Source organism: Patella vulgata, chromosome 6 (assembly GCF_932274485.2).
Source record: "Patella vulgata chromosome 6, xgPatVulg1.2, whole genome shotgun sequence".
Lineage (NCBI taxonomy): Eukaryota > Metazoa > Mollusca > Gastropoda > Patellidae > Patella > Patella vulgata.
Genome location: NC_065884.2, coordinates 14,456,853 through 14,478,067, shown reverse-complemented (window position 1 = coordinate 14,478,067; position 21,215 = coordinate 14,456,853). Strand labels below are relative to the sequence as shown.

The window sequence follows — 21,215 nt, the reverse complement described above, 5'->3', positions numbered from 1 at the left end:
TAAGGCACCTATCACAGACTTTGTCAGAGACAAATTATCACACAAGATAAATATATATTATAATGATAATTTATGTCTGCCAAAGTCTGTGACAGGTGCCTTATGTCCAGACTTGTCCAGTCCTTCATGTTTATAAAATTGTGCGGGAGACATAAAAAGCTCCTGATACCTTGAATATATGCAGTTTAAAAGTAAACAAAAACTGAAAGTAGTTTATTAATCTCAATATTTAGGAGAGCGATTTAGCTAATTTGCAGGAGTCTTTAATGACTCCTTCAAAGGAAAGCCGACGTGTGTCTACAACTGACAAAGAAACTTTAAACCGGTTAATAACTAGCTGTAATAGTTAGTAAACAGGCCAATGTCCAACTGTTACAACCACATTGTTTTTGGACCATGGACAACAACTTTAACTCGATATTAAACATACATGTAATGCTTTGCCATAATAGTCATGAGAAGCATAGCAGCCTGAGGAAAGTAATGGATTGACAGTTGTGGCGTTTGATTCACCCTGATCTAAAGTTAATTCACACAAAGTATAAGATAATTGTCATTTGTTTTCCTCTATCAGAGGAAATTATAATGGATTACTGCATGTGATTGGCTAAAAAAAATCAAACCACACAGGTTAATTCCGCATCAAACAAAAATCTGTCTCACTTTAATCTATTGGTTCTATTTTAAGTATTTTAAAGGCGTTGTAGCAGTCATCATTTGGTGTCTGCTGGATATCGCTTTTAAAGATATCACATACATGTAGGGTCATGGGCAGTAATGTATCTTTGACATGCAAAATAAAGTAGATTTTCCGTTAATGGTGTCTACAGTCTAGTAGACATATCCCCCTGTGTACATATGTATACTATATATATATCTTGATTAAGTACATTTACATATATTGATATTTAGGATTGACCTATTCTGACCTAGCTTTTTGTCTAGAATGCACCATATGGTGATACTATTAGCTTGTAATTGATTGAGAGGTGTGAAGTATTGGTAACGGCAATATTAAATAAAATGAATCTTTATATATTGAAATGAAACTATTGTCAAATCTGGTCATGCCTACCCACAGTCTCGAAATCCAATAAAATAAAAAGAACTATATCATTAAATTGTATAGAATCTTTTCTTTTCTTATTCATAATGTATTATAGCATGTGACGGCGTAACTTGACGATCAAGGTTGTCTGGACCATGTGCGTTTCAATTTACTAAATAGCCATTATTGGCAAAATCACCCAAGGGCCTCGGTATAACAAATTGATCTTTTTATTTCTTTCATTTTAGATGACTTGTACCAATATGGCTGAACCTGAAAGGTAAGATTATTGTTAACTTTTCTTCTGTTTTTTTTTTGAGATACAAGTTTATATCCATCAAAAATAGAAATGGATTAATAGATTTTGTTAGGATTAATAAATTTTGTTGGGGGTTAAAAGATTTTGTGAGATGCTTTAATCCACAAAAAATTTTCTTGGGGAAACCTTGTCTTCATTAGAATAGTAGGATGTTAAAAACCCAACTTCATTTCATTTCTTGGGGAAAATCTTTGAAACATTAGGCCTCCAATTTCTTCTGGAAAAAAAATTAATTTAAAAAATAACCCAAAGGGTATTAGTTTTTCTTTTCAAAAGCTTTTAATTTCCAAATATTTATTTTTTGAAATTTTTAAAAGAAAACATTGATCACAAAGATGGAGTATTTTTTTTTATTGTTCAAGACCCCTGAAGAATTTGAAATTGAATTAGGTTGGCCATATTGATAAATTATTTACATCTATAGTTGTGTTAATTTGATTATAATTTCTTCTACTTGTTAGTAAAACACCCACTGCTGATGAAGTAGAAGATGTAGAAGAAATAGAAGGTAAGAATATAGATAGACACACTGGCCAGCATGTAATTCTCTATCGAGGAAAGTTTTTTTGTAGAGCAGTTTACTGTTAAAAATTGCTCTCCATAATTTTCATGTTTTGTCCTCATTGACAAATGATCAAGAGGCACAGTGTAATTACATATTATACTTATGTAATGAAGGCCTGGCTATAAATCCAACATATCATTACTCGAAAATGTAACTCTGCTTTATGATTGAAAGGAATCGCTACCCTTATATGACATAACTATCTTTGTTAAAATAATCTGTCATCTTGTCCAATCTGGAAGAACTTTCTTAGGAGAGCGAATTTTGACTTGCAAATTAAGGATAGCTTTTTCAAGCTCACCAGCAAAACAAAAACAATGACTTGACCAGTACAATTGTAGGATTTGTGCAGCAGATTTTATTTGTTGCAGATATTGTCTACTAGATAAAATCAGTGCTTGAAATGGAAGGAAAGCTATAGCTCTGGCTCTCCTGTTCTCTTTTGAAATCACATTTGGAAGAACTTTTTAATAGCCATTTTACCTTATCAAACAGCTCCCCTCTTCTCATTTTCATGGGTTGATTATGAAACAATGTTACATGTATAGCTTTGTCTTAAAATGTTATGGATTCCTCAAAGCTTCATTGAATATAGCAAAGTAATAGAATATCACTAGAAATAGATTTTCTGTTTCTTTTCAAATGTAGAGGATCTTTATTAAGCTCTCCTGCCTTTTTTATGATTCAAGCACAGCAAAATTAATTCATCCAGTCGTGAAAACAATAGTTAAATTTATTTTCTGATTGAAAGCGATAATGCCTGTTTTAAGATATTTCAGATAAAAATAATATTATGAAATCTTCTGTTGCTTGTTAATGTCAATATTTTCTACTTTCATTTTGTGATTGCTGCTTTTTAGCTAACAAACAAAATAAAGGCAAGTAAATATTACAGCCCACTTAATTATAATATTGGTGAATAAGTTTTCCATTTTCCAAAGTTTATTGCATGTTTCCCTCTCCCGCAAAAAAATTGTACAAAGTTGATTTTGTATTTGGGTCCTATAGGATGCGTGTGTGTTGGGGGGGGGGTATTTTATGTCAGCCACAAATAATTATTTTCCTATAATTTACCCTCTCATTTTTGAAAATATTCGATCCATATATTTAATCAATACAAGTATCAAACATCTAAAGTGATTGTGTTATATTGGTATATTGGTAAAGCAATAAAATGTTATTGAAATATTAAAGCCTCCGATCTCTATTCACATTTTTTGGACAATATCAAATTTCTCACCACTTGATCTACGCTAAAATGTGCTCTGATTGTTTATTTAACATTTAATCAAGTAAATAAATCAGAATATCAACGGTCATGGCTTGGATTAAATCAAATAAAAAAAAGGCTCATCAAAATGTTTCAGCGAGATTATAGGTGATTATACCATTTGTGGAGAATGTCAAATGTTGACAAATTTAATCGATTATATTTTGTAATACACTGAAGAGAAATGAACTATTATGGACTGATATTACACTTAGAGATTCAACTTTTATGATATTGACAATTGCAAGGGATTTAAAAATCCCTCAAATGACGACCAGGCAAGGATTTTATTGAAGTTGTAAAATTACAAATATATTGAAGAAAGAGTTGTTTTGCGAGCAGTTAATTATTGCCACATGTAACAATTAAAACGTATATGTTATTTTATATATTTCTAATACTTCTAGAAGCTGATGTTGCTTCAGCAGGAGATATTGCCTCCCAAGTGATGAAGAATCCACAAGTATTAGCTGCATTACAAGAAAAACTTGGTAGTATGGTGGGAGCTCATTCAGGTTACATACAAAGGTAAAACAAAACACGATCTTGAAAAGGATCCACAGTTATCTTGAAAAGGATCCACAGTTATCTTGAAATCACTACTTAACATGTTGACAGGTCCCAAGTTCACAAAGCATTCTTAGATTGTAGGTTAAGAATTTACTCAAAATTGTTCGACTTATTTTAACTAAAATATAGCCCATTATAAAATCTCTGTTGTTTTAATGTATCAAATACATGAATTAAAAACTATATGCAAAGTTTTGTGTTTCTGGATCGGAGATATTTCTCCGAAACAGTGATTGAAAGTTGAGCAAATTTGTAACATAAGTCTGAGAATGATTTGTGAACTCGGTGGGGGATCTGTCAAGTTATTTCCTTGCCCTTAGAATTTTAGAAAAGTTATGAATTTAGAAATATTTTAAGATTTATGTATTTAAAAAGTTATGAATTAAATATTGACCTATGTAACTTTATGTATAGTTGGATTTTAGGTGCACTGTTAAATATGTTGCATTAAAATTATTATTGCTGCAATTTTATAGAAGTATTAATATTTACTGCTAACTTTTGTGAATTAACCTTTCCAAGTTCATGGAAGAAAATATTTACAAAATCTGCTGTCTTTTCATTCGCTTTTTTCCATTTATCCAATACAACGTATTAATTGTACTCTACTCTATGATGCTTGAAATCTCGTTAATACATTTCTGTATTCTTTTTCTATTTCTTTATTTTAAATATGCAGATGGGATATTGATATTGACCGGTTAGTTTATTGTGACAAATGGTGGAAAGGGGGTTCAGATGATTGTTTAATTTTATTTTACAACCCAAAATGCCTCCGCATTTCCTAGTAATTCCCCATACTATTGAACTTGAACTCTTAGGACCCGAGCTGTACTTCAGCCAAGGAGCACCCAAGCCAGTCTTATGATTGCTCGGGTCCAAAGGCTTAACTTGTTTTTCTTCTTTTTTTTTCTTTTCTTTTTAAACCCACCCTTTTTTAAAACATATTCAAAGTTTCTTTTCATTCCATTTCAACTATCCTGAAAAAACCATTGAGATATGGCTTTTAAAATTTTCTCTCTGGTTTTCTTTAGTATTCCATTTTCCAAAATATATAATTTTGTTTAAACTTCACTGATTAATGTCATCTACTTCAACAATCAATGTCTTGGCTAGCTTTTTAAAAAAAAAAATCTATTGCATTATGGGATACAGTGTTGCTTTTTGTCAAGACAAAATTTTATAAACTCCTCTCTCATGATGTTGACCATCTGTGTTAATTATTCGAAAGGCATTTCAGTTTGTGAGGATAAAAATACAAAGAAACAATTCCAAGCATTGAAAATAAATAGTGTTGGTTAATTAAATTACTTGATCTACTGGACTAATTCTTTTATGTAATTGTTCGGGGTTTGTTTTGTTTTTTTCCAGCTTGCCTAAAGTAGTAAAACGTAGATTAAAAGCTTTGAAAAAATTACAGTTTGATGTGATAAAATTGGAATCAGAATTTTATAAGGAAGTTCATGATTTGGAATGTAAATATGCTAGTAAATATGTATCTATGTTTGATAAGGTGAGTTGATATACTGTTTCATTACATGTAGCTATTCATTCCTGGACTGTTAATCTTTCTCTAGTAAAAGGGGTGTTGGATGGTCGAATGGTAAGCATGTGCCCGTTGTATCATAAGGCCTGTCATTGAGTCAACTGGCGTGGTTTCGAATCCCCAGTTGTACATGACAAAGGAGTAGGGTCACCTGTCCAACCTCGTGGGTTTTCCCCAGGTCCTCCGGTTTCCTCCCACTGCTAAAGACCCCTATGCGCAAGCGAATTATTGAAATAAGATTAAACCATATGTTAGTCTCGAAATGACCTAGTTTGTGTCTAGTGGACGTTAAACCCCATTTCTCTCTCTCTCTCTAGTAAAAATTATCACGTCTTGTCATAGACATTGTCAGACAAATTATTACACAACATATAGGGCCAGCACTGTGCAATAATTTGTGCCTGACAAAGTCTGTGACAGGTGCCTTAGGTCCAGGTTTGAGCTTCGCTCTTGTTAAGTAACCCAGGGGTTATGACTTCCACCCCAGTGCTAGTCTACAAAGTTTCTAAAGATTGACGAGCCTTGTCAGTAGTGTACAACGTAAGGCCTGGCAAGTAAAGATGTCTATTTGTGCGAATGAGACAAAAAAAACTGATCTCGAAAATAGTTTGTAGCTGCATTGCCTGGGCCCTTGTAGCTTGTAGCACACTGTATATGCCAGCCTTCATTAATCCGGTTGTCTCGGAAAAGTAAAAGTCCATTTCCTTTCATGCATAAGCCTATTAGTTATGCATAAGCCTATTAGTAAGGCCGTGTTGAATTGATTCCTTGTTTCTCCTGCCACCACTCTGGCAATCATGTGCGGTAAACACAACACAAAGTGGGTTTCAAAACACAAAGTGGTCTGGTTGTGTACCATTTTTAATAATATTATAAATATTCTAGTTATATTATTGGTTAGAATAAAAACACAGATAATATTTATTTAATTAAATAAATTTAATAAACTAAAATTTGGTAACAAATGGCTTCTTTGTTTAACTTTTTAAAAAATGAAATAACCATATTTTGATATAAATTTTCCGTATTCTTGTGTTACAATACAATGGAAACATTCCAGTTAGACGAAATTTGATTCGCTTGTTGAGTTATAACTTATAGATGGTTTCGACAATATCATCGAACATGAAAGTGCTGGGAATACACACCAAAGTCGAGTCGAGATAAGTAAATTCGCGTACCGGTCGGCCTAATTTATTGATGTTCAAATAAATAATAGTGGTCCCGTTCGTTCGTTAATTTATTGATGTTCAAGGAAATAATAGTGGTCCCGTTCGTTCGTTCATTAAACTCCAGAAACGAACGAACGGGACCACTATTATTTCCTTGAACATCAATAAATTAGGCCGACCGGTACGCGAATTTACCTATGTCCCGGTATAGCTCACCATTTTGTAAGGCGTGCGTTACTTATTACACAAGATATGATTGGGTAATACTTGAATAATAATGACGTGTTATTTATTTTAGCCAATGAAAAAATTGATTATTCAGGTTCCCGGTTGAATATTAGCGACTGTCTTACAGTTTATAATATGCTTTCTCATTAGCCGAAATGACTGCTACACGCGCCATTTTGCGAATTCATCCAATCATATACAGTGTAACTTATTCCATAGTATGTGGGCACCTACATGGTTATTATCAACTGGATCCATTCACTTGATTTGATATTTGTTTATTCGGTGCAATGCCTATTTTCTGTCTTGTCCGCAGGTTTATCTTGTAGATTTTTGTTTTGCGTGTAGTGCGGCCCCCCTGCACTTACTTATTTAGTTCGTAACGAGGAATAAACAACGAGAATTGACTTCTGATGTTTGGTAGAATTTTTTTTAGATGTTATTAACGTAATTTTTTGAATATTTTTTTTTGTGTTAAAAACGTAAGCGCACGATTTTTGGGGTCCTCGACCTAAGCGTGCGGGCGAGGAGAAACAAGGAATCAATTCAACACGGCCTAACCAATCAAACTTATTGGCCTGTTATTCAAAATGGCAACATCCAATAGGAAACTGATTTGAAAGGATAATTTAATGCAGCTTCAAATCATTTATGAAGATAATATGATCTAAAGATTTAAAACTAAGGTTAAGAAATTATAAAAAATATTTAATTTTGTTATTTTCTAGAGAAAAGAAATATTAACTGGAAACACAGAACCTACAGACGAAGAATGTGATTGGCCGAGTGAAGATGAGAAAGATGATGAAGATAAAATATCAGTTAGTATTCTATTTGTATATATATATACATTCACAGGAATAAATTGTTTCAATGGCATTTAGTAATTGAACTGGAATGGAATATACAGGTCCCTATTCTGTGGAATACAATTACTGCTTATTACAGAGTGACCTTTCGACAAGGCTTCTGTTGTCTATTCATTATCGTTGCTTGATAATGGCTAGAGAAGCCTAGTCGAAACATCGCTCAGTAATAAGCAGTAGTTGTATTCCATAGAATTGTGACCTATATATCACAGGCATAATTCGAATGTACTATAAATCTAAAGAAGTTTATCAGAAATAGTGTTAACACATGACACAATTATATAGAATACAAGTTATTTAGTTGTGTTCAAATTATTTCTTACATTTGAGATTACAGCAGTGTCTTATCTATCTCGATTTGAAAGATCTTTTATGGTCTACATTGTCTGTGTTTGGTTTTGGTGATGTTTGTCTAAAGTTATAGTTTTTTACCTTTAGCCTATTATGCAGAGTTCCACCCTTATCCACATAAGCATATACATTAAGGAATCCTTTGGCTGTTGGAATTCAAAGAAGCCACTGTGCAGGCAAAATTCTCCCCCTTGAATTCTACACATAGTTATAGAACGAAAATTAGCTTATGTTTTCTTTCAAAACCAGCCATGTTCTGATGTGAACATGTAGCCTTTATTTCTCTGACCCAACTTGAGACTTTCTTCTGTTATTTCTATTTATCTGAAGGAGGACTTGAAAAACAAAGTAAAAGTAGAAGATAAAAATGAAGAAAAGAAAGATGATAGTAAGCCTTTTAACACCTGACTTGGTTGTATTTAATTAATTATCTATATTGATATATGTAGTAGTAATTAACACCAACTACTTTTGCTTTATTGATTGGATATTGATTTGTCCTATGTTTTTATTTTGTTGAGATGACTTAAAGAGCATGTACATGTATAGTAAAAATAGTTGTTGGCCTTCTTTTCTAATGATTCTGGTGCCAAAGTAAAAATTATGAAAGAAAGAGGGGGGGTCAAGGGTGTAACGTGTGCAGGGTCACCTGTCACACTTCGTTGGTTTTATCTGGGTCCTCCCACTGCTAAAGACCCCTACTTTCAAGCTTATTATCCAAATAAAATTGAATCAAAATTAATCCCAAAACTCTCTCTCTCCTCCCTCCCTCTCTCTCTCTTTCTCTCTTGCTCTGCTTCTCTCAAAATATACAAATTCTTGTGACTGGACATTTAACAACATTTATTATGATTGAGCAATTAACAGATTTTGTGACATTTTCTGGTTATTGTTTCAGGTGATACAAAGGGTATACCACATTTCTGGTTAACTATATTTAAGAATGTAGAAATGTTATCAGAAATGGTACAGGTAAGATCTTTATATTCATACTGTATTTAAAGGGGGATATAAACAGTTTAATTCAAAAACATTTTAAATAGCTGCTGTCTGGACAAAATGTCTTGCATTGCACTTATAACCATTGAATGAAAAATAACACAATCTTTAAATGACCAAATTATTGTGTTCAAGAGACAAAAAAATACTTTTCATTTCAGTTCTCAAATATTCCAATTTAAATGCCATTGATATAACTGTATTGTAAGATCTAAAATTAACCCCTTGGCAGATGGAATTCGATATAAGAGTAAGCCATAGCGTCACTCTGGGCAAAATTTCCCTCCTGGCACACTATGGCATATGCCCGTCTTCACTAGCCCAGTTGGAGCAAAACTGTAGGACTTTAAACCCCATTTCATTTCTAAAATCAACCTACTAAGCTCGTGAAGTAAGATTACTAGAGATATTGTTATAAATATTATATTTTAGGATCATGATGAACCTATTTTACAACATTTACAAGATATTAAAGTTATATTTACAGAAACGGAACCAAAGGTATAGTATACAAGTTTACCTTATGTACAGCTGAACAATTATAAGTTAGTTCTATCAATAATTTTAACAAATATGTCTGTGTGGAATACAATTCATATTAGTTAGATCAACAATTTTAATAAAAAAGGCCTTAACCCGACTAAGATGATCAATAATTGTAACAAAAATGTCCTTAACCTAAGATGATCAATAATTGTAACAAAAAAATGTCCTTAATCCGACAAAGAAGGTATAAAAAATATTGATTTTCAAATCTTGATGGAAGTACTGATAAAATGGAAGAAAATTTTAAGTTTGTCCTTTATTTTGTAGTCAAGTTTTCATATCAAATTATTTATGCTTCTGTAGACGTGCATGTATATATTTTGCATGATTTACGACATAGGGGATCACGTGGGTAAGACGCTGGCTCGCTAGCCTGGAGGTCGGGAGTTCAATCCCTGCATTGGCCGAGAAAGTTCATTCAGATTTTCCGGTGTGGTTTCCCCTTGACAGTGATGCAGGATGGAGGGCCTGACAAGGACAGCTGTCGGATGGGACAAAAAAACGAGGTTACGTGTACACATTGGCGTGCACATAAAAGATCCCTTGGCAGTTGGAATTTGATATAAAAGTAGGCCATAGGGCCGCTGTCTGGGCAAAATTTCCCTCATAGCACTGTACACACTGTATGGTGTATGCATTAGCCCTGGTTAGGAGCAGAACAGTAGGATGTTAAACATAATAAAATGAGGGAGGAAATGATTTTTGTTTTCTTTTCAGGGTTTCACATTAGAATTTCATTTTGCCAGTAACGAGTATTTCACTGACACAGTCCTGACAAAACATTACACATTACGGTTTGAACCTGACCCAGAAGATTCCTTTTCTTATGAAGGACCAGAAATAGTCAAATGCCAAGGGTAAGCTTGGTTCGAAAGTTTTAAATTTTAATAATTCCCCACCCATTCTACAGTTCTCGCGTGTCTACAACTGCAAGCAGAGGCGTCCAAGTATTTTTTTTCTGTTTTCAATAAAGAGGTCTTGTGAAGAACTACAGAACTTTCCAACCCTGATTTGCGAGTCTCGACACTTTTTATATGCCAACATGGAAATGTGGACATTATTGCCGTCGCTCCCGTTCGTCCATCGTCCACAATTTCTTGTAAACGCTCCAGTTGTTTTAAAATTGATATATGTTGTTTACATTAGTGAGATGAAGAAGCCTCTTTAATTTCAGCAATTTCCGTTTATTACGTCTAGAGTTATGGCCCTTGTGTTCTTAAGTTGGCAGGTCTAGTTGTTAGGATGGGACTTAGAACTGAGACCATGTTTATTCCATTGGCAGCAGGTTATAGATCACCTGACAATTGGAATTCAAAATACGGATGGACCACCGTGCCACTGCCTGGGCAAAATGTACCTCATAGTCTAGTGTAACTCTGCCTTAATTAACTTGGTTACAGAACAATAAGACATTGAACCCTATTCCATATGTAAATATGCATTAATATACGTAAACTAATGATGTTTATAATTATGATTTCAGTTGTCCAATTAATTGGGTTAAAGGTAAAAATGTCACAGTTAAAACAATAAAGAAGAAACAGAAACATAAAGGACGGGGTACAACACGAACAGTTACAAAAACTGTTACAAACGATTCTTTCTTTAATTTCTTCAACCCTCCAGCAGGTAATTATTATACCACTTGTTAAAACCTGATTGTCATTTACATTTTAGGCTGCTTAGTTTGTTGTGATCAGGAGCCTTGAACCACACCAATTTGAAATTTTGTGCATCGGAAACACCTATTAAATATTTAATCCTATTATAATAAGGGCGGTTAGTGGCATGGGTTTGATTCCCTGCTTGTATGTGACGAGGGGAAGGGTCGTCTGTCCAACCTTGTGAGTTTTCTCCAGGTCCTCCGGTTTCTTCCCACTACTAAAGACCCTATCATATGTTAGTCCCAAAATGGCCTAGTTTGTGTCGAGTGCACATTAACCCCATTTATCTCTCTATTAAAAGAATTCTCCATCTGGGGCATGTTTCACGAAATTTTAACTAAGATAAAATCCAAATTTTAGTAATTTGATTGGATAATATTAGATTGATTTTAGTGCTTAGTCAATCAAAATTGAAGTATCTGATAAAATAAGGATTTATCTTTAGTTAAAATTTCGTGAAACAGGGCCCTGAACTTTACGAGTAAGATAAAAGGACTTGAATTCAGTGTAAATTAAATTCTCTCCCCTTGTCTTATACATGTAAAATACCAAGTTCAGATTAATTTAACTTCCATTGTTGTTTTTAGTTCCAGAAGATGATGCTGAAATGGTATGTTTGTTTTTTTTTGTGTTTTTTTTTTTTTTTATATATTTTTAATATTTTAGTTATATTCATATTACTCAAAATATTTAATCGCCACCCTTTTTTTTTTGTCCATTTTATTTCTTGGTCGTATGCGTACGGAACTGGATGATACAGGGACATTCTCAAAGCATTAAAAGAAACAAAATTTTGATCTCACCTTTCAAGCAAGATTTCTAAGTCATTTATGACAGGAACTTGATGAAGCTCTCTGGAAAACATATGCTTGTTAAAGACGGAGTTCAACTTATTTGAAAAGTTTTTTGTAAATGATATAATTTGTGTAATATAAATGAGTAGATATTTGTGTCTTGTATGAAGATTGTTTTCTGTAAGTTGTTTTCTGTTTGTTACAGGATGAGGACTTAGAGGCCTTATTAGCAGCTGATTTTGAAATCGGACATTTTATTCGTGATCGTATAGTTCCAAGAGCTGCTTTATACTTTACCGGTGAAGCTTTAGATACAGATGATGTGAGTTACTTGGGTTTATTTTTAATATATTGTACTAATATAAATCAGCTATATGTGGAATGTTTTAAATGTAGAAATATTTTCATATAGTATGGCAAATGAGCGAATAAAATTTAATTTAGTCAAGTTTTCACCTAAATCAGAGCATTATTTGCAATAACTCAAAGTAGCCTTTTGAGAGCAAAAATCGGTGCTTTGTTTTTAAGGCTTAACCAATGGACAGACTTCAAGGAGCCCCCCAACACACACACACACACACATTTTAGTCGTTCTGATGGACGAAAAAAACGAGGTCCCGTGTACACATTGGCATGCACATAAAAGATCCCTCATAGCACACTCTATGGTGTATGCCCGTAGGACTTAAACCCCCATTCATTTGGAAATCGAGATTCTCGTAGCACACTGCATAGCATTAAATGACATTTCGTTAATATTGTATGTTTTATATTATAGTATGATGAAGAAGAAAATGAAGAGGAGGTAAGTTACTTATGTCTGTAGTGAAAGTAAATTAGTTCCATTTCACATATTTTATGGTGTAATTAAGATAAACACTGCAAAGCGAACTTTACAGAACACATAACTTAATGCAAAAACCGGATGTGCTCAGGTTATATAAACTAATAACTCCATTGCTACTGACAAAGTAATGTTTTATATAAGAAATGGTACTACAATAAGAGTCCAGAGGAAAGTTCATGATGGCTTATGTTATATTAAGATTAGGTAATTGATGACAAAGTTTTAAATGAAGAAAATAGTCTAGAGGAGAGGTTATGGTAGCCTATGTTATATCAATAGTAGGTGATGACAATAAAGTTGTAATTGAAGAGTGTAGAGGAGAGGTTTTGATGGGTTATGTTCTATTTTGTAGGGTGAAGAAGAAGATTATGATGAAGATAACGATGCTGATTATAAACCAGCTGAGGTAATTAAAACATAAAGACTTAGATTTGAATGCATTCAAAGAATTAGATAGACAAAATATAGCCAATAAATTATCCCACTGCATCTTGAACGATCCTGTTATCATTAATTACTTTCAAGTCTTTGAAGCTCTCCATCTCAATGATTGTGACCTTTACTGATCCACTCTTCCACTCCCGAGTTGTCTTGAAATGACCCAGTTTGTGTCAAGTGGATGTTAAACTCCATTTCTCTCTCTCCAAGCAGTAGCTATACTCCGTGGAAATGAAATTTCCTGCTTCAAATTTATGTATTAATAGTTTTTTTTAATGATTTCTCTTTCCAACATTTTCTAATCAAATAAGGATATCTGGCGACTTGAGTTTTAATATGAGAAGGTAAGAGGCATTAAGGTTAAACCCCAGTTCATTTTATTTACCAAATAAATGGGTTGTGGTGTCGTCATTTGGAAACGTAAGCATACCGCGCCTTTATTCCAGGGTTGGACAATATTTTACTTTCCATGTGCTGAATATTGATATGCCATATATCTTCAAAAGTTAAGATAAAGAAAAAATGTTAGCAGCAATGGAAAAGTTTTTTATTTTGAGACTTTTTATTATGTTAAGATTTTGCAATAAATAGTGGGGAAACTACAGACTATCAAAGAAAGTCAAATTAAATCATTATTTTCATGAGATGCAACGTTAAACTTTGATTTATCCAATGTGACACTTTTGGATAAGCAGTCGGAATAGAAAAATACATGGAGAATTTCGATCTTGATGAATATCTCAAATAAAAATTGATAGAACTACTAGGCTACACTTGTAGTCTACCGGTCAATCCAATATCTTGGTTCTGGTGGGGTTTCATGGGACAACATATAATAGTCACATGTGCATATTAACCTGCACGTAAAAGAACCCCGACAGTTGGAATTAGAAATATGAGTGAGAGACTGTAGCGCCGATGTCTGGGCAAAAAATTTCTCTCAGAGCATGGTGTTTGCCCGTCTACATTAGCCCAGTAGGAGCAGAAATGTAGGATGTTAAAACCCGATTTCAATTTCTGGTGGGGTTTTGTTTAAATTAATACAGTCAAGTTGTATAAAACTAAATCTGAGACTAATAGTATTGGTAATGTATTCGATACAAGAGTGATATAAACACTCAAGTTGAGCTGCGTTGACTTGAAGGTTATTATTGATAACATTAAAAAAAATAACTCTTTTTAAGTGCCCAGTTTTGTTTTAGCAAGTATTTCAATTCTAAATTTACCAGATTTTGCTGGGGTTTTTTTATCGGTAAAAGACTGAATAGGCAAGTTACATTTACACAACTGGTCATATTTTCATTGTTGGATGTCCTTGACATTTTCTAAATTCAATAATAATTCTTCACTGAGTGTGTCTTTTCTGACGGCCATTTTGAAAACACTGGTAAGGTCAAAAAAAGGACTTGGACTGCCTCAACCTGAGTAACTCATATTTATTAAAACTAAAACAAAATAGATTGTACACAGACGATGTTGGCACTGATTGACTGCATTTTATGTGCACAAATAGATCGTTCATGTATTATTAAGGTACTGAAAGAGTTAAAAGTTTTTATAATTAAGACACTTCTGGTTGGTAGTAAGTTGAGGATCAATATAATAATTTCCTTCACTTAAGCACTATATTTCTGTTCAATCTGTGAGTCATGTTTGTTTTTTTTATTTGTATTTTTTGTCTGCTGCCTTCTTGTGCTCATTCTTAGTAAAGGTTAGTGTTTCAATCCTTTATTATTTATTCTCAACACTTTACCTGTGTATTTTCTTCTGATGTCCAAACAGTGTGACGTTGTCTTGTGTGGTCATTGTGTTGTCATGCGTGGTTGTCGTGTTGTACAGTCAAATCTGTACATTTACATGTATTCTTTACTTTATACTGATGGTTACATTGAATCCCGATCTACTATTCAAATATGCTTTGTCATTATCTGAATATTCAATTCAATTTCAATGATCAGCATTTTGCATTGTTGATTGGACATGTGTGATTGTCTCTGCATTTGACTGAAAAACTTGACGACAAGTTAAATATAATTATAACATTGACCGAGAAGGAAAAGCTGCTGGTGGGGCCTGTGGTCTGTAACATGACAACGGTTGTTAGATATTTAAAAGTAAAATTGTATTTTTTCCCCTACTATTATTACCATCCCTCATTTATGTTTTGTAACATGGCTACAGTTGTTAGATATTTGAAAGTAAAATTGTATTTTTGTCCCCTACTCCTATTACCCCTCTCTCCTTTATAACTTTATAATTCAATTAGGACAGTTTTTCTTTCAATATATTTAGTATCCAATTTTAATTTACTTTCAATTTTATGATCATTGTCATTCAAAATGGTTTTGGAAAAAAATAAGTTCGAGCAGTCTGTGTTTTATCGTGTAGATATACATGCTTCCATGTTTTTCGTGCTGTATGAATTATGTTAATTCTTCTATTCTTTCTAGGGTTATCACTCTGCATAATCTTCTTACTTTTGGTTGCTATGTTTATTTTTCCGTATATACAGTAGGTATTCTTAATTAGTTGTGATTGACAGTTTGACGTCTGCTTTGGCTGAACTTGTTTTTGTCCTATTCATGGTTTGTAATTTCATCACATGCTTCTAAAACTAACTATATGTTAAATTTTTGAAATTGTGGTGCCTATTTTGGAAGAAGTTTGTCTTAAACACACAGAATTAATTTTGTATGAGACACATTGCCTTTAATCTCTAAATTATTGAATTGTGCATGTCTTTCGTACGCAAAATTTTAATTCTGCTTTGTTTTGTATAAAGAAAAATAATTTTTGAAGTAACTTTCGTGGGGAATTGCAGAGTGATAATAAACATGGTTGCCTGAATAACCTTGTAGATTTTCCCTAGATTGAGCAATAAATATGTTAAACTTATTATGCAAGAGCTAAATCTGCCTAGTTATATAAACTATTAGACATTAATAAACTTATCCAAACCATAATCAACTCTCGATATCATTTTATGTGTCAGATTTTCACTGGATTTGAATCAGATCTGCTGCTCAACGCTCATTGATGATTAAATCCAAAAATGGATAATCAAGACATTTTTTTTTTATTGTACCGACTTTAGTAATGATGATCAGGACTAGGCTTAAAATTCAAACGCTAATATCTTGGTTCAGAGTGGAGCAATTTGACTGAAATTTTCAACATATTCTATTTACGTTATCTATTATTTAACTAATATAATAAAAACTGTCAACTCTTTATCTAATCTCCCATAATGCATTTTTAATGGTTCAAAATCTTAAATACTTGAGTGAAAATGGTTCTCCAGTTCCACATGCTACTAAGTCTTGCATCAAAATGAAATAATTTGGTCCAAAAATGACATTTGTATATTGTGTGTGCATTTTTTGGGGTTTTTTTGTCCAGCCTTTTGTATGTGATTGGGCAATCTGATTAAAACACAGATCCTATTTCGTTTCGTTTTTATAGTTCAAAATTTCGTTTCTACTTGTCTTTACTACACTAGGATCTGGAAGAGTTGTTTTCATTGACGTGTTCTGAATGATGTAAGGGAATAGCTAATGAAACGGTCAGTTACGGCGAGCTTTAGGCGTGTATTGCATAAAACTGTGGGTAATCCACTAGTAACATCAAATGTCTTTTAACGTCATAAGGTCAAAAGCTGCTGGTATGACCTCTGACGCGACCTATCGCTACAACTGGTCAGATCTTCATGTAGTGTGGGCCATCGAAAGTATAAAAAACGAAACGAAATATAGATCTGTATTCTAATCAGATTGGTGATTGGGATTCTTGTTAACACATTGGGGGGGTTGGATGGCTGAATGGTTAGCGTGCGCACGCTGTATCATAAAGTCTGTCATTGAGTCGACTGGCGTGGTTTTGAATCCCCGGTTGTACGTGACAAGGAGTAGGGTCGCCTGTCCAACCTCGTGGGTTTTCTCTGGGTCCTCCGGTTTCCTCCCTCTGCTAAAGATCCCTACACGCAAGCGAATTATTGAAATAAAATTAAACCATATGTTAGTCCCGAAATGACCTAGTTTGTGTCAAGTGGACGTTAAACCCCATTTCTCTCTCTCTCTCTCTGTTAACACATTGGATCTTTTTGAAATTTTAATCCTACCTTCTTGTTATCAAAAGTCATCTACTGATTACAAAAGATTTCCAAGAATCATGGCGCTCAGAGATTACCATTTATATGTGAAAATTTGTTGACAATGTTCATTGGGATTTTCCGGCTCGGTTTCTCGTTTGTCAGTGATGCAGGGCATGGGGACTGACAAGGAAAGCTGTCTAGTCAGTCGGGTTTGACGAAAAACCGAGGTCCCATGTACACATTAACGTGCACATAAAAGATCCCTTGGCAGTTGGAATTCGATATAAGAGTAGGCCGTTCTGCCTTGTCCGTGCAAAATTTCCCTTCCAGCACGCAGCATGGCCCAGTCAAAGTAGGACGTTAAACTCCATTTTTATTGACACTCTAGATGCTAGACACAGAGAGTAATTAAAAACTTGTTTGAGAGCATTTTCAAACAACCATAAAATTGTAACAGTATTAGTGGTGCCCAGATGGTGTTTGTATGTTTTGTTGCCTGGCAACCCATTGATTTGTCTGTAGCATTCATATTCAGAATGGCCATGGCTAACTTATTGATGTTGACATACTTTCTTCATTCATTTTATCAAAACCAACAAAATGGTTGCATGCTTAAACATCTAAGATGCATTATGTAAGAGCTAAATCTGTAAATCTGCCTATTGCAGATCTTTCTTTTGACCGCTAATGTTCTATAAATTGTTAATTAGACATTTATGCACGTGACAAGCCCATTATCAACTCTCTAGACATCGGGGGGGGGGGGGGGGGAATGGCCGTATGGTTAGCCCGTGCACGCTGTATCATAAGACCTGTCATTGAGTCAACTGGCGTGGTTTCATAACCCCGGTTGTACATGACAAAGAGTAGGGTCGCCTGTCCAACCTCATGTGTTTTCTCCGGGTCCTCCGGTTTTCTCCCACATCTAAAAGACCTCTAATTGCAAGCGAATTTTTGAAATAAAAATTAAACCATATGTTAGTCCCGAAATGACCTAGTTTGTGTCAAGTGGATGTTAAACCCCATTCTCTCTCTCTCTCTAGATCATCAGATGGTTGTGATTTTGAACAGATTGTTCAAACAGTCATAACTTCTTTTTTTAAACTGTCGGCTCTTTATCCAAATCTTACATAATGCATCTTTAATTGCAAGCTCATATGTGACTGAAAGGATTTTAGGTTTCAATGTGCCTGTCAAGTTGTTAGTTATGTTGATTGAATATGGTGTTATTTGAAAGTTTCTATTGATAGTATTTTATATTTTTTTTTTTTAGTAACTAGGTTAATTTTTAAAATTTGCTGATCCGATAAATTTATTTTTACAATCTCAGCTCCCAGAGAGAAGTTTATTCGGTTCCTAAGCTCCTCCCCCAGTGGCTCCTTATTGGCTGGTATTTTTTGAATGAAATGCTGACGATTTCTTGACAATATGGCATTAGTTCATCGCATGAATTCCATATTAATGATCCTTGGAAGATTTTTCACATCTTGATGTCAAAAGTACATTCGATTTAATAAATCACCGAAAAATAATTTTAGCACGCAGTGTGAGTGATTCAGCGATACAAGCATAAAATATGCGAAATTTCTAAAGAAACCCAAGTTTGAGCTGCCATCTTGGATCTTTGTGAAGCAGAAGGATACATCATGTGACATTCAAAATGCCCGTCATGATTCCCCAGAGAGAGAAACGATCGGTAAACTTCTGTCTGGGAACCAAGACTGAATGTATTTTTAGGACAATATCTTATTTTTACACAAATTAATGTGTTTAAATGTATTCAGTTTAATTCTTTGGCATTCAATTAAATGTCTTTCCAATTTGTATATTTTCAGGGAGAAAAGCCACCAGAATGCAAGCAGCAATAAAGATATATTTAGGATATTTAGAAGTGAATTAAAAGTCAATGTCAGCACATTCTCTCTAACCTTGTTGGTGCTTGAATGTTTTATTGTTGAACAAATGAGGTCATCAGATGCAATATCACATAATGAAATGATTGACCACTTCTATTATGTGTTATCATATTGTCTCAGAGACTGACTCTTTTTATTTTGGAGCTCTACATTTAAGAATAGCAAACCCCGTTCAACCCCTGCTAAGACATTCTCTCCGGTAACTCCTTAATCCTTGTGTATTATTCAATGTTTGTTACGCTCCCCAATTTCGTCTACTCCGAATTTTAAAAGTGCTAAAACTTAGGGACAGATTGTAAGAATTAACTACGTCGGAGTTAAACTGTTCATTTCAACCTGTGATGCCACTGAAATCCTGTGTTTCAAGATAATGTATACAAAAATTGTATATTTTTCTAAAACTCTTAAACAATTTTACATCATCTCAAAATCATGCATGAATATTTAGTTTAAAATAGAATTTACTACCAAATAATATGGGTATTTAATTTTATTTTGAAGGAGAAAATTCATAATATTAATAATACATGAATATGCATGACCAAAACTGTGGTTCATACCATTTGATTCTGCCCTTGATATGACTGAATGATTGCTTGCCAGCAGTATGAATGGACAGCAATCTCAGTTTCACAGTATTCTTTGCTATCATTAGGAGTATTGACCCATACCATCCATTCTTTAGACAATAATCTACCCATGTATGTCACCGCAGTAGAAAGACTTGTCATATTCCATGGATCTGATAATTTGGGCTGTATGCAAAAAACAATAAAATTGTGAAAAGGGCATTACTTCTTTGATTATGTAGAAAATTATACTTTCACTTTGGTTGAGTCTTGGGTGTCTCCTATATAAGTCAATAAATTTAACCAATGTTCAAGTAATAAGAAAAATTGGAAATTTTAATATGTAGAAATGATTGTTTCTTCAATATATGAACAGAGACAGCGCCCATTAAAAGCAACCAAATCAACATTTTATTTTTTTGTGCATAAATCAGCGAATTTACTACTTTAAATAAAGATGTTAAACATTCATTCTTTTTAAATCTGTTCATGTTTTTTTATGTGTATAAAAAAAATTGTTAAATAAGCAAAGGTATGATTTCAAACATTCATCGAATTCGGAGAAAATTAATTAACACGTTCTCAAATTAATAATTCATTCATGTTTTATCTATTTTACTAAGTTATTATAGGAAATAAAATCCAATTAAAGCATTTTGCTTGCCTAATTTTAGAGAAATTAAATTGTGAAGCTATACCTTTGGCGCTTAGTGTGAAACGTGTACAGAAATCTCAGAAAAGCTCTGAATAATATTGTATTTTCATTTGAATATATTTTTAATTGGTTGATGCAATTAAATATTGTCAAAAGTTCAGTTAATGACAGTGTTTTGGTTGTTTATAAATTTTTAATTGTATATTACATTTTTGCAGCTCTTTTGTTGATTAGACAATGTTGACAAATTATCTCGGTGTTGAAGCCAATGAGATGAGTTGCGAGTAGTTAAATGAGCTTCAAAGACGGAACATTCTTAGTGAACGTCTTGTTTAGCCGTAATTTGTCTCTGTACACTGAGAGGTGTGGATGAACGAATGGGAATGCTGCATCATAAGGTCTGTCATTGAGTCAACTGACGTGGTTTCGATTCCCCGGTTTTACGTGACAAGGAGTAGGTTGCCTGTCCAACCTCGTGGGTTTTCTCTGGGTCCTCCAGTTTCATCCCACTGCTGAAGACCCCTACACGCAAGCGAATTATTGAATTAAAATTGAACCATATTTTCGTCCTGAAATGACCTAGTTTGTGTCGAGTGGATGTTAACCCCTGTTTCAATTCTCTGTACTCTGTTCAGTGAAATTCAGTGGAAGCGGACGTAAAACAACAACAACTGAAGATAAAAAAAACCCCAGATAATAAAATTGTGTAGCGACTGTTCTTCGCATCAATATGCAGTGATAAAAAAAACATTAAACAAC

The 21,215-nt window shown here is 33.7% G+C and overlaps 1 protein-coding gene across 7 annotated transcripts; it reads left to right on the top strand.

The window, feature by feature from the left end:
- The first annotated feature begins 1,226 nt into the window (after window positions 1-1,226).
- Window positions 1,227-20,621, top strand: LOC126824602 (nucleosome assembly protein 1-like 1). 7 transcript variants are annotated; one of them, XM_056101845.1, is made up of 18 exons: window positions 1,236-1,328; window positions 1,829-1,875; window positions 2,793-2,810; window positions 3,610-3,730; window positions 4,452-4,472; window positions 5,144-5,285; window positions 7,447-7,539; window positions 8,266-8,326; window positions 8,837-8,910; window positions 9,370-9,438; window positions 10,201-10,340; window positions 10,967-11,112; window positions 11,735-11,757; window positions 12,147-12,263; window positions 12,720-12,746; window positions 13,141-13,194; window positions 15,677-15,737; window positions 19,152-20,621. In XM_056101845.1, the coding sequence occupies exons 1-17, from the start codon at window positions 1,297-1,299 to the stop codon at window positions 15,692-15,694; spliced, it is 1,203 nt and encodes a 400-aa protein (XP_055957820.1). In that variant the 5' UTR covers window positions 1,236-1,296; the 3' UTR covers window positions 15,695-15,737; window positions 19,152-20,621. The 7 variants fall into 7 exon arrangements, with proteins under 7 accessions (XP_055957821.1, XP_050409822.1, XP_055957820.1 ...); XM_056101844.1 differs by lacking the exon at window positions 15,677-15,737 and having other exon boundaries at window positions 1,238-1,328; window positions 8,269-8,326; XM_056101843.1 differs by lacking the exon at window positions 15,677-15,737 and having other exon boundaries at window positions 1,238-1,328.
- Window positions 20,622-21,215: the final 594 nt, after the last annotated feature.